The 13,844-nt window shown below is 44.4% G+C and overlaps 1 protein-coding gene across 8 annotated transcripts in view; it reads left to right on the forward strand.

Annotated features, from left to right (window-relative positions):
* Positions 1 to 293: 293 nt before the first annotated feature.
* LRRFIP1 (LRR binding FLII interacting protein 1) overlaps positions 294 to 13,844 on the forward strand; it is a 185,788-nt gene continuing 172,237 nt past the window's right edge. For 4 of the 8 annotated variants that reach the window (XM_059727182.1, XM_059727184.1, XM_019492092.2 and 1 more), the window contains exon 1: positions 295 to 445. In XM_059727182.1, coding sequence (XP_059583165.1) covers positions 299 to 445 — 147 coding nt within the window. In that variant the 5' untranslated portion in view covers positions 295 to 298. Of the gene's footprint in view, positions 446 to 13,844 lie in introns of all 8 variants that reach the window. The other 4 variants (XM_059727186.1, XM_059727185.1, XM_006274377.4 and 1 more) reach the window with 4 other exon arrangements.

A 13,844-nucleotide genomic window follows, 5' to 3' on the forward strand; every position in this document is an offset into this window, starting at 1 on the left:
GAGGCCCGTTGCAAAGCGCCGGGTCTTGAGCTGTCGCTTTTGTCTTTGCCTGCAGGAAAACAAGAGGGCGGTTTTCCAGCTGAAAGGAGCTCCGCCACCCGGAGCTGGGGCTTTCTCCCCGCGGGCTGGGGCTTCCTCTCGGCGCACCTCGACCCTGCGGCGCCCCGGGCTGGCAACACGGCGCCAGCCCCGGGCTGCCCCGGCGTGATGACACCACGGCTCCCTTACCCGGGGGCGAGGGGGGGGCGGTGCTGGTCCCATTCTCTGGGCCGGAGGCCCCGCCCCCGCCCGTGGGCGCATGCGCGGCGGCAGGAGGGGTGGTGGCTGCTCACGACGGAGCCCGCGAGCGGCGGCGATGGGGACGCAGGGCGCCGGGCGGAAGAGGCTCCCCAACCGGGAGCGCCTCACGGCGGAGGACGATGCGCTCAACCAGATCGCACGGGAGGTGAGGGCGGGCGCGTCCCGCTGCTCAGGGCTTCCCGCGCGCCCGGCGGAAACGGGGGTGGTAACGGTCGGCGCCGCCCCCCCCGCCTCCGGTCCATCCTCGTTGTGGGGCCTGGGGACTTGCTCTTCCGAGGGAGGGAGGAGCGGGTCGAGGCTGCCGGCTGCTCCCTTGGGCTCCAGGATGCTCCCGGGCTCTCGCCTGTGGGGCGGCCTCAGGTGCGGGCCAGGGAAAGGGGGGTTGAGGAACCAGGCGCTCTGCCTAGTCCATGGGGGTGGGGAGCGGGGTGACAATGAGATGTAGAGGTCTTGTCATAGAGAAGTAAGGCTGCAGGGACGGACCCCAGGAGACCACCTCGTGCATCCCTGAGCCGACCTGCAGCATGGATGTTGGATGGGGCTGGAGGAAACGTTGCCCTGCGCCTCACAGGTGCACCCCCACCAGCCCGTAACATGGGCTTCCAAATTTCGAAGCAAATAGGTTTTGAAGCCCCCATTCAGATCAGGCGGGTGGTCCAGCTTTATTCTTTATTTTTCATGGTATTACACGTGAAATCATGCTGTCAGGTTTTGCGGGCACAATGTTTGGCGAAACGGTGGCTTAATTTCATGCCTGCATCTTCATTGCTGCCCCCTTGTGCAGGTTTTGCTTAGCTCTTGCATTGCCTTGAAGGCTTCATCTACAACAAGCCCCTTGGCAGTTTTGCACGGGTTTGTCCTCTGTTTTTGGTTGCCTTTCTTTAAAGCGTCATGCTCCGTGCAGTGGACACTTGGAAAATCCATTGGAACCAAATATGGTATTTACTCCAAATATAAGATGACCCTGATTCTAATATGACCCCCCCCCCAATAGTTATATACTAAATAGAGAAAATATTTAAATTTGATATACACATATAGAATCAAATTTTATTATTGGTTTGTCCTGAATTTGTCCCCTTCCCACTGCTACATCAGGGAAACTTAAATATGGGGGGTCCAGTCCCCTCAGCTTCTCACCCCTGTGTGAGCCCCTCACCCCTAGCCCTCCTTACTGTCAGATCCTGAGGAACAAATTTGAAGAAAAAAACCCAAAACCAAAGAACCTTGAAACAAACACTACTGTACTAATTTGCATATTGTAAGGGTAGACATAGTTCATTTGCAATTGATGCATTTTATTGGTTTTTGAAATCGCTGCAAATTTAGCACAGGTATACCACAGAAACACCCTTTTAAGCAGCACTTTAGCACCTGCATAATATTAGTCCAAAGCCAAAAGGCTCAGGATTAGAGACCTACTCAAATTATGATTTTGCCTCTTTCACATTGCCTGCAAAATCGGGCAATGTTCACAGAACCTGCAAAATCAAAAAAAACCCAAGAAACAACTTACTAAAAATAAAATGCTTGCTTCTCAGCGGGGCTATTCGGTGGTGAGGAGTGGCACCGCACAATGGACAGCCCTCAACCAGTCAGCAGTATTGGGGGGCCCATCACAATAAGCCTGTAAAAATGGCAGCCGGCCCCACAATCTGCTGGCAAAATCAGCTGCCTGCCACCTCAATGAGGTACCGACTCATGATTTACTATACAGTTCATTGGGCTGGGCCTCAGATGAATCAACAGCATTGCAAGCCATGGTGACTGCACAGCTCAACACTGCTCAGTATGCGTATACTCCAGATAGCTCAGCACTGCTCAGTTTGGGGTATGCATGTGTGCTCCAGATGTACCTGCCACCCACACACAAAGGATCCATGTGCTAATTAGTCATGACTAGATTGGGTGTTCTTGTCACAAGTCCTGGAATCTTCCAAAAATTTGTATGCACATGAGGCATAGGACAGCCCAGTCTGGCTTTTGGGTGGGAGGAGCCACACTAATGGTATGTACCAGGCTGTCAGCCCCTCTCAGAGGATTCTGAGTGAACTGTTTGGGTCCTGTTTGGTGATGTTTGCTAGACACTTAAGCTGGTGAAGAAACAAGGATCATTGGAAGTGGGAAAGGAAGGTGCAGCTTAGCTATGGGAACGAAGAGACAGTCTGAATATATGCATTGTAGTGGCTCACTTGATAAGAGTCAGTGATGAGAGAGACTGTGTTCAATGGGCACTATCATCTATTGTATTCAGATATATGTTGCACTGACCTATACTTTTGGCTCAGATGAAGTGTAGTAGTTCCTGTTGTATAGCTTCCCAATGGGAGGATCTCAGCTGCACACTTATTTTTAAGGAGAAGAGGGATTTCTTCCTAGCTTGCTCCTTTGGCCTTTTGGCTAGGGGCAAGCAAGACTTAGGGGTATCAGAATTCCAAGGCCTGTGGCCTTGGGGCCTGTTCATAGGATACCTGCCATGGATTTGGGAGTTTCTGTAGCCCTGGGCTGAAGAGTCTGGGAGGTAGGATACTTGCCGCTGGTCGTGCCATACAGTGTTGAACAACTGAACAGTTGATAGAATTTGAAACTGATTTGCCTAATTTCGCCTGAGAAATGGGGGAAAAAGTCTTGTGCTAAGTTTCTTTCAATGTTGTGGCAACGGGGGACTGCTTTCATGCTTTTCCCTTAGCTGCTTCTTGGCCTTTTGGTTACAAGCAAGAAAAACTAAGGGGCAACTGCCCTCCAAGGCTTCTAGGCCAGAAGCTTACGTGTACGATGCTGTCTGGGGGAAAAAACAAAAAAACCCATAAAAACCCTCTCTTCCTACAAATAACACACACGCACATGTCTGAGGTGTTATCCTTTGCCATCTCACTTGATGTAATCTTTGTATGAACTTGTTTTATTTCCTCTTTCTCAACTAAGAGACAGCCTTAGTATAGTTACAGCACATTAGATAAAAAGCAAGATTGTGCCAAGAACCTGTGTTAAAGCCAGTATTGTTTTTAGCCAATAGTTCCACTCCTCCCCCCTCTCCCCCCACTTTCTTTATGATGTACTATGTGTAGAAATAAATAGGGTTTTTAGGGCAGTTTATATTACAGAAAGGAATTTAACTGCAACAAAGGACAAAAATTTATGTGAGCAAGTGTAATTGGTTGTATGTAGAATTTATTTTTATATATTCCAGCTCTGACTGTGACATCTTTGCATTTAAAAATATCTTAAAGGCACAATGTCATTCTGTGCACATAAAGTCATTGTATGGTATTAGAGAGACACTGACACATTGATACGATATTGGATCGGCAACAATATATAGAAATTTGACTATCGGAAATCAGCCTGATGTGATCTATAATTTGGCCAATAAATGGCCTGTGCATGTGTGCAGCCGCAGCGCAGCACATAGGCAGCGAGGAGCACAGCCTGGCATCTTGGAGAGCTGTGTGCAGCTGGTAACTCTGTTGTGGAAGGGAAGGGGCATGGTGGGGCAGGCATATCAAGGTTAGAGAAGGGCTGGGGCTGGGGCAGGTGCTGCCCAGCTGGGGTGGGGAGGGGGACAGAGCCATGGCTTGTCTGGGAGTTGCGGGGTGGTTCCTGCTGCTGCACACACCCTGGTAGGACATGTGGGGGGCATGTATCCCCCGGGTCTGCATGAGGTAGAGCGGGGCAGGTGGACTGCAGCTGTGGGCTGGGGCTGCACCAGGCTCTTGTGGCAGATGCTAAGCTGCTTAGGGCGGGGTGGGCAGCAGCAGTGCTGGGAGGGGGGTTGAGGGGGCTATGGTGAATTTTGGGGTGGCTGCAGCCCCCCCATAACTCCCCTCCCAGCACCGCTGCCTGTCCTGAGTGCAGCCCAGCCAAGTCCCTGCTGGGAAGAGCCCAGCGCACAGCAGCAGCCCGACCCCCCTCCCCCCACAGATCTGGGGGCATATGCCCCCTCCATGTCCTCCCAGGGTGTGCACAGCGGAGGGAGCCCCCTGCGCCCTGTGGATGAGCTGCTTGTGCAGCTGCGCTAATTAAAGCACCTCCCCACCTCACAGAGACAGTTCTGTGTATTTAATGAGCGTTGCTTCATTAAGTGGATATCCCTTTTTCATTGTAGAAGCTGTACACATAAATGGCCCATAAGGTCTGGTTTTTCAGTTACCTGTGATTTAAATAGGGTGTTAGGCTTTTCAGCACCTTAAAAGAAGTTCTAAAAGTGCGATTAAAACTAATGTCGTATCTAGTAAGATAAGATTCAGATTGGCTTTTTAGAATGGAAATATTGCTTGTCCCTTTCTTGCTTAGAAATACTGGTACAGGGTAATAGAATAAATTGTAGAATAGACCTAGAATAAAAGGAATCAATGAGAATTCAGAAGGTCACAGACAATTCAGACATTTCTTAGCTTTGAGTTATACTTTGCTGTCATCAGTCATATTTGCATTAACGAGATATTCTGAACCTCTCTCTCTCTCTCTCTCTCTCTCTCTCTCTCTCTCTCTCTGTGTGTATATATATATATATGACTACATTCCATTGGTGGTGGCTTGGTAATTTTCCAAAGTGTAAGTAAAGTGCACTTCCATAGAATAACATAGTAAAATTTTATATATGTACAGTTGTTGGTTATTAATTCCCTAGCTTAGCAAAATTGTGTCCTGATGGATTAGAGGTGTATTAATTCTAGCAAAGTTGTCTGTTTTAGGAAGAGACCTACTATTCAAGTGTAAATTTATTAAATGCAAAACAAAATTATTTTAACGTCAAGAGGCTTAACCTATTTATAGTTCTGGGTCAGCACTCTAAAGTGTTTTAAAGTGTTTATATATGATAAATATTCCTTAGTGTCAACCAGTAATGAAGTCATTCTTTTCTCTTACCTTTAGAATTGCCAGTGGGATTGTTATGCTTCTTGGAATTTGTCTAGATGAAGCAAAGATCTCTGCCAAAAATAAAAACCCAAACAAACCCCCACCCTAAAACAACAAATTCACGAACACATGCCTCCTTACTTACCTATATCGCCTATCTTTTCCATTGGGCAGTAAGGCTAAGATCTAGAAACAAAGTTCAAGGTTTTTCTATATTATTTCATGATCTGGATTACCTTGTATCAATTCAGTATGGTATGCACAGTCCTCATCAAGGGATATAGTGTTAACATTAATACTGTGTATGAATTCTTAGTTTTGTTGAAAAGCAAGGACAGCCTACTTTTCTACAAGGTAAAAAGGGGAAAATGATTTACTGCTCACCAGTGCTCTGCACTAACTGCCTGTGTACAAGCTTTTACAGCTTGGTAGAAAAAAAAAAGTGAAACTCTTAACACAGTCTTTAGTGAAAACTTCTTGGATTCATTTGTCGAAAAAGCTTACAATGAATCCCAGACCTCCCTCCTAATGAGAACACCTAGAATGCTAAGAATGCTGTGGTGTTCAGATAGATGATGGCATTTTTGAGATTCCAGTTGTCCCAGTCTCGCTCTGGTGGTCTGGCAGTGTTTTGAGATTGTTTTCAATTGATGAGAGACACAAACATTTAAGAGAGAAAATTTATTTGAATCCGTCGGCTTCTACACTTCCTCCAACCATCCCTCTCCATTATATCGGAGAAGCTTGCAAATTGTATTGTAGCTTCTAGTTATTTTGCTGTGTTAAGACTGAGCATATAGAGTTTAGTGAAGAGGCTATGCCAATATTTTGTCATGTAAGATCTTATTCCTATGCGTTTTTGAGGCTTGGGAATTATTTGGCATTTGTTTGATGTTCTTTAAATTTTCTCGTTTCTTTCCAGTAATGTTCTGTTTCCTTTTGAGTCTTTGCAGTTACTGTCTCAGCTATGGCTACATTAACCTTAAAATCAACAGTTCTTGCTATATCAAATGCTTCTGCAGAACGTACCTGACCATGCAAAAGTCCAACTACACACCCTCACAACTGAAATATAAGCCTTAAAAATGAGAACTACCGTTCTGTTTCTGGTGCATTTGTGAAACGTAACTCCTCTCCCTAGAGCAACTTCATATAGAACATAGGAGGAGAATTTAAAGCAAAGTCTGAACATGGGTTTTTGGAGCATAGCATTTCTCACCTCTGCAGGATGTGAGAGGGCAATTTTAGGAGGAAGTAGCTCTGAACAAATGAAAGGAAATTGTATAAGTGAAGCCCATTGCAAAAACATCTTTTTTTACATTGTAGGTTCAGCACTTATTTCCTTGGAGCTATTTCTACACCAAGAATTTTTAGCTGTACTTTCACCACTGATTTACCCATGGAAGTCCATCCTAGAATAGGTCAGTTGCAGGTATTTTTGTCACCACATTGTATAGATCTGTTCAGAGTAGAGGTGGGATAACAGGTGACCTATAGTAACATGTCCATATGTGTTTAAAATAGTTAAGTGCTCTCAGTTTAGAGAAAGCTATTGTGCTGAAGGGCAAGAGGGGAGTAATGAAGTATTACTTATTGGAACTAACTTTTTCTAAAGGTACAACATTTACCTGGAATGCTAATTTATTTCAAAGCAGCCCTTGGTAAAAAAACAAAAAACCCCCAAAAAACCCTACTTTGAATTTGAGAGAGATGGAAGGATTATTTGTCCAGAGAGGATTTTTAAAAAATATATGTACTTGTATCTAATGCTGAAACTATTTTCTCCGTTGGCATTAGTGTTTTAAAGGTGAGAGTAAAGCTGATCAATGACAGGCTTCTCCACTTTCAAACATTGACACAGACAAGTGATGATGCCGGCATATTATTCTGCACTTAGGTCAGTGGAAACTTTTGGACTATATTATTCCCCTCTAGGAATGTGTGTCAGCAGTGCTAGCAAAATCTATCAATTCAGTGCTCCATTAATGGTATGATGCTGGCCAACAGTACAAGGACATGCATGCTGGAGTCCTGTCAGAATTCGAAGACTAGTACATTTGTTTGTCATGGTTTTGGCATGCCTTTGAAAGCTATGAAAACATTAGATAGCTATGCTAGATTTCATAGATGTTTAGGGTCAGAAGGGACCTTAGTAGATCATTGAGTCTGACCCCATTCCCTGGGCAGGAAAGAACACTGGGGTCAGATGACCCCAGCCAGGTGCTTGTCCAGCCTTCTCTTAAAGACCCACTGAGTAGGGGAGAGCACCACCTCCCTTGGAAGCCCATTCCAGATCTGGCAACCCTTACCATGAAGAAGTTCTCCCTGATGTCTAACCTGAACCTTCTCTCTGTCAGTTTGTGGCCATTGTTTCTAGTAGTTCCAAGGGGTGCCCTGGTAAATGGAGCATCTCCTATTCCTTGCTGTCCCCCCCTGACGAATTTGTAGATGGCCACTAGATCCCCTCTCAGCCTTCTCTTGTGGAGGCTGAAGAGATCCAGGTCCCTCAGTCTCTCCTTGTAGGGCCTTACCTCCAGGCCCTAACCATCCAAGTGGCCTTTCTCTGGACCCTGTCAACATTTTCCACATCCCTCTTGAAATGTGGCCCCCAAAACTGGACTCCAGCTGTGGCTTGACTAATGCCACATAGAGGGGAAGTATCACCTCCCTGGACCTGTTCATGATGCACCTGTTAATGCATGATAAAGTGCAGTTAGCTTTACTGATCACTTCGTCACATTGACTCATGTTCATCTTGGAGTTGACTGACTGAGATCCCTTGCTGCTGCTGCGCTGCTTAGAAAGTCATCTTCCGGTCTGTATGTGTGTTGGTGGTTCTTTCTCCCTAGGTGCAGTACTTTGCACTTACCTTTGTTTAACTGCATCCTAATTCAGTAAGAGTGAAAATCTCCCCTTTGCAGTGGGCCAGTGCAAAGACTTCAATCCTGCTTAGGCAGGACTCTGGCCCTGCCTGTCATGGTCATCTTATCATAGCAATGGGATCCTCAACCATGCCCATTCTATTCTGTGTAGCCTGCCTCCTAAACTGGAAGCAGGATAGTGGGGACTGTGGGGTGCTGCAGGCAGACTAGTTAGCATGGGGCTAACTGGGGCGGTCCCTGGGCTAATGAGCCCACCCCAAGTGGTCTGAAGAGGCAGGCCCGCTGCTTGTGGTTCCAGGGGCAGCCTGGATGGCACTGCCAGGTACTGTGAGTCTGCTGTGTTTGCCAAGCCTGTGTTTTGTTCTGCAAAAGCAATGAGGCTCATGTGCAGGAGGCAGGACTGTCTGCATGTTGGACCTCATGGGTGGGATTTGCTCTAGTAAGTGAGAAGAGGCCATGAGACTCCCTGTAAAGCTCTTCTCCGTGACTTTACTTTCCCTCCATCAGTTCATCTCCTATCAACAGACCCTGTGGTCTGGTCAAGTTCTTTCTCCTACAGGCAAGAATGAAGGAAAATGAGTCAAACACCCATTGGTCCTCCCTTCAAGTAGCTGACAGGTAGTCTCAGCTACTGCAGAGGTGTGAGCGAGGCAGGGCCTTGACCCAGAGCACTCCAGTGTGTGCTGAAGATGAAAATGTGCCCAGCTGCTTTCCTGACTCCAAGCTAACAATCAGCACCCATGAAGTTCCAGCGGTACCTGGTGAGCTGGTCAGATACCATCCATTAATTTGCAGTCTTGTAAGCAAAACTTGCTGCAGGAGAAGTTTAATTTCCCTTTAATTACTTGTTCCATCTTGCTCTGTGTTGTCAAATGTCTTGGATACAATCACCAAGCTTTCTGCATGGCTTTCTCCAGGCTCCTTTTTGGATCAAGAGTTTTAAAAAAACCAAACCATTGTGCTTTGTTAAACTTTATGGGAACTTGCTGATTTGTATTGCTCTACAGTGTCAACCCCATCTACACTCTGGTGACCCAGACTTGAAGCAGCAACACTTCATCAGGAATGCCTTTTATTTCTTCTGCTGACTTCCCTTCCATCCTCGTGTTTGCTGTTATGGCACAACATTAAATAGATATGAGAAGGCTACCAAATGTAGCAAGGAGGTTTGTCATTTGTATAAATGAACCAGTTCTGTCAAAAGAGAGGATGAGGCCATGAGACTCCCTGTAAGGCTCCTTACCATAATGTAGCTTTTCCTTGAATTGGGAGCAGGATATCAGATTATGTACAGTACTTCCAGTTTTATTAGGTTACCTAGAAAAGTCATTTATACACTACATTGGTGACACTTTGTATGGAAACATTTTTTCATTGATAATAGCTTACATTATTCCTGTGATAGAACACTTGTCCCTTTTTCTACTTTGCATACAAGAGACAAGAACAGGTTTATCGGTGATACTTTTGAAAACTCATTAAAATTAACAAAATGGCTGAAGCAAACCACATTTTTAATAGCATTATGAGAGTGTTTTCAACTTCAAATTTTAGAACTGGGTACTTGAATACTTTCCAGGATTACTGTTAGGTAGGACTCAATATTTACGTTTTGTGTGTGATTTTTTTTTTTAAAAAGAAGAAAAGATTTCATACAGTGTAGATTAAATTAATTGAAGCTTAATTTTGGTGGGTTTTGAGTTTAAGCATTCCTTTGCATTACTTAAAAGAAAAATGCTGCCATTCTGGATTGTGCTTGGGAATTAGAATATATCACTTATTTAAAAGAACAATAAATGAAAGTGAAATGGACTATTCTTTAACCTGAGGGAAGTACTAAAAAAGGCTGGCCAGCTGGTACTACACGAGGGGTTAACCTGCAGCTCAGTCTCTAACCAGGCTGCTTCCCTCCCATTGCTCAGGCTGAGCAGCAGTTGGGCTTCTAGGTTCCTTCTTTTTTCAACTTGTGTAGGTGGGGGAACCTGTGGCCCGAGGCACCCATGCAGCACAGTACAGCAGGAGGGCCTGCAGCTGCGGGGGGATGAGTGTTGGGGACCAACGTGCCCATGCAGGATGGTGCAGTGATGTTAGAAGGGGCAGGGAGAATGCCTGCATAGCATGTTGTCCTAAGAAGGCCTGTGGCTCCTACCAGTGCGACTCATGGGGCATGTGGCCCCTGGCCGCTTAAAAGTTGGACAGCCCTGTAATAAGTAATTTAAAACTCTTAAATTGTGAAACTTAACTTCTTTATGATAAACTACTGTACTGGTATATTGGTAGTGACATCTTTTTATGGCTTGGGATTTGAACTGATAAATATTTTGGGGAAGCCCATAGGGTCAAAAAAAAGGGAGCTATGTTATATTTTCTTTCATACTGTGGAGTGTGGCATCTGCTTGGGTTTAGGTATTAGAATATATGGGGAGCCCCTCTAATTGGAGTCAGTTTCTTAATAAAAAATGTTATATATGTTTCAGTGTTTTTTTTATGACAGAATTCTTTTAAGAACTCTGAAGGGCCTTGTACTCAAAGGATTTTTTTTCCTAATTGGCAATTTCTTCTTTTTTTTTTTCTCCTAGTATGATTCTACATGTGAGTAGAAAGGGCAGATGAGAGACAATTTCTTGTAAAAATAAATAAATTAAAAAAAAATTACTATACTATAGTTTTGAGTGACCAGGTGTCATGCAGATAAAAAATTCTTAACTAATTTCTGTCCCCAGGTTCAGCTCAAACAGTATAGCTGCTGTAGTGCATACTGAAGTGGAACTACTGCATATCTTTATTGCGAGAATGTGATTAGTTGGCTTCCTTTCTCAAAATCCATTCTAGTTAATGAGGAGGTGTGGTTTAGTGGCTGAACTTGGAGACAAGGGTTCGGTTTTTTGGCAGCTCCCTTTAAGCTTTCTATGTTACTGTTCATCCAACTGCACAATAGACCAACACAATACTTCTGACAGGATTATTGAGGCTTCAGTAAGGTTCATCAAGTGCTTTGTATTTTCATGTATAAAATGTCTAGGCAACTTGTTTTTATGTTTGAACATCTGGCTCAGATCATATAATGAGTTTGGAAAGGATGTGTTTACTCAATTATGAACATAGACAGTAATTTGGATGAGGGAGAAATAAGATGCAATGAGCAATTCTCCCTAATGGCTGTGGTGTCAGTGGAAAAAATTGTGTGGCATCTTTTAAGCAATAGTTGACAGAGGTGTGTTAAACTTAGGTAAACTGTATTAATATAGGGGGGAAGTTAAAAATTCTTGTGGATGATATCTTTTATTGGACCAACTGCATGGTTGGGATAGGTGTAGGCAAGCTTTTGGGTTTCATAGAGAAAGCGCCCATCTCCATTCCTCTTTGTAATTGTCCTTCAGGTATTTGCAGACTGCTAACAAACCCCCTCAGTCTTCTCTTCTCCAAACTAACCCTAGTTCTTTCAGCTTTCCCTCATAAGTAGGCACCTATTGAGGTTCCTGCCAGCTGATCTCACGGATAGAACATGGGGCCTGACAGCCATTTTGTGGGAAGAGCACAGGTCTCTCCATGCCTCTGGCTGAGTGGCCCCAGTGGCCCAGTCCCTTGCTGCTGATAGGTTACGAGGTTCCGCCCCTTGCTGCTGATTGGCTGAAGGCTGTCCATCATGTGGTCCTGCCTCCCCACTAATTGATAGGGAGGGGCAAGGCCGCATGACGGGCAGCCTTCGCAGACAATCAGCAGCGAAGGGGTGGGGACGGCAGCCATCTAGCTGGCAGCCTTTTGAGAGGGCAGCCACTCTTCCCCTTCCCCCCCGCAGTGGGCTGCTGTAGTGCCCTGGGGATTTCTGGCTCTGTCTGAGGAGCCAGCAGTTTATTTTCAGTAAGTTTTTTCTTCCTCCCTCACTCTCTCCCCCACTTCTTCCTCTCCCTTTGGATTTCACAGGCAATGCCAGATTTAGGGAAATGTACAGAAATAAATCGTGATTTTAGTAGGTCCCTACTTCATAAGTTTCATCTCCGGGAGCTTCAGTCCTTTTTGTTGCTTTGTGCTGGACTCTTTCCAAACTGTCTATAGCCTTCTTGAAAAGTAGGGCCCAAAACTGGGCACAGTATTCCAAGTGAGGCCTCACCACTGCTGAACAGAGAAGAAGAATTGCTTCCTCAGATTTGCAAGTGATGCTCCTTCTCATACAACCGAGCATGCTGCTAGCATTTTTGGAACAAGATAACATATTCACCTTATAGTTCACTGTAAGCCCCCCACATCTTTCTCTGCAATATTGCAGTCTAACCAGTCAGTACTCAGTCTTTATTTGTGTATGCAGTTATTCCATTTCAAGTGCAAGGGATTTTGTCCTTGTCCTCGATGAATCTCATTTGATTTTAGATCATTTCTCCAGTCTGTCCAGGTTGTTTAGGATTCTAACCCTACCTTCCAGAGTATCTGCAACTCCACCCAACTGGGTGTTGTCCAGAAATTTACTAAGCTGCGCTCAGTCTATTGTCCAAATGTTTAATGAAGACATCAAATAATACGTGACCCAGGACAAAGCCAGTGCTGTTTGTTGGCTATTTGTGGTTATTCCTTATTCTAAGGGAAATTTGCAAGCAAAGCATTCAGGAGTTTGGGAAATCTGATAAAACTGTAAAATCCATAAAACTGAAATGAGGTGGGTTCCTTCAGCTACTCTTCCAAACCAGGATCCACCTCACACCATGTATATTGCTATTTCAAATAATTGCCTATCTGTACATGCCTGTTCTGAATCCTGTTCAGCTGTTCCCTAACTGGCTGAGGAAGCAGCTGTTTTGTAACCCTCAGTTTATTCTCTGATGGAAATAGGACTTGTGTAAGGACTGAGGAGATATACAAATTCTAACCTTTCCCTTTTCAAAGCTAGATGCTGAATTTATCTGCAGGTTGCAGATAAGTAGATTGGATAGATATATTATAACTTCTAACGCACCTAAAGAAACAGTACTTTGAAATTTTAATCATTTTGAATTGAGATACTACAGGTGAAGTGCTTTTCCAACTAGTATTTAGAGGATTTATTCCCCCTGCCCCCCCCCCAGAACAAAGATCAGATACCAGTGCCTTTCCCAGAAGGGTCACAAAGAGCAGCATTTGTTTCTACTGGAGTACAGTCAGGTCAGCAGGCTTCAAGGCACAGTACATCAATCTAGATATAGACACTCGGTCACCAAACCTTAAAATAGCAACTGTAAAATATCAGCTGTTGTTTTACTTCTGTTCCTTAAACAACCTTTTTGGGAGGAAAGCGTGGGAGGACAGGAGTTGCCTGTCAGAGCTGGAAAGAAACAAACAGGAGATAGTACTGTCAACATCTGCATTTACACACACAGGTTGACAGGTGAAAAAATGAGAGTTGCATTGGTGTTCTAGCATGTTTAGAAGTTCTGCATGCTTCTGAAATCATCTGACCTATTTAAATATCTGACTCAAGTCCAAAGGCATGAACGGCTGATTTTAGGCATGGCAGGTGGAGAACAATATCTAGGTTGGATCTTGGGCACATGGCTATTAGAAATATGTTGGGGAATTTTATGAAGGTAATCCGTAAGATTTTTTTTCCTGGAAGAGCTTGATTTGTTTGCTCTTTCGCATCAGGTAAATGTAGGTGAGAAGGTAGGATAGATTTCTTCACATAAAATATATTAGATTTTTTTTTAATATTAAAAGTACTAGGAGTAAAAGGAATACTTCTGGAAGATAATTTTCAATTGCTTTGCAAGATACAAGGCTGAACATAACTACTTCTTGTTTAGTGCATTATAATTGAGACTCTTTAAATGTGAA

The sequence above is a fragment of the Alligator mississippiensis genome, chromosome 4, assembly GCF_030867095.1.
Source record: "Alligator mississippiensis isolate rAllMis1 chromosome 4, rAllMis1, whole genome shotgun sequence".
NCBI lineage: Eukaryota > Metazoa > Chordata > Crocodylia > Alligatoridae > Alligator > Alligator mississippiensis.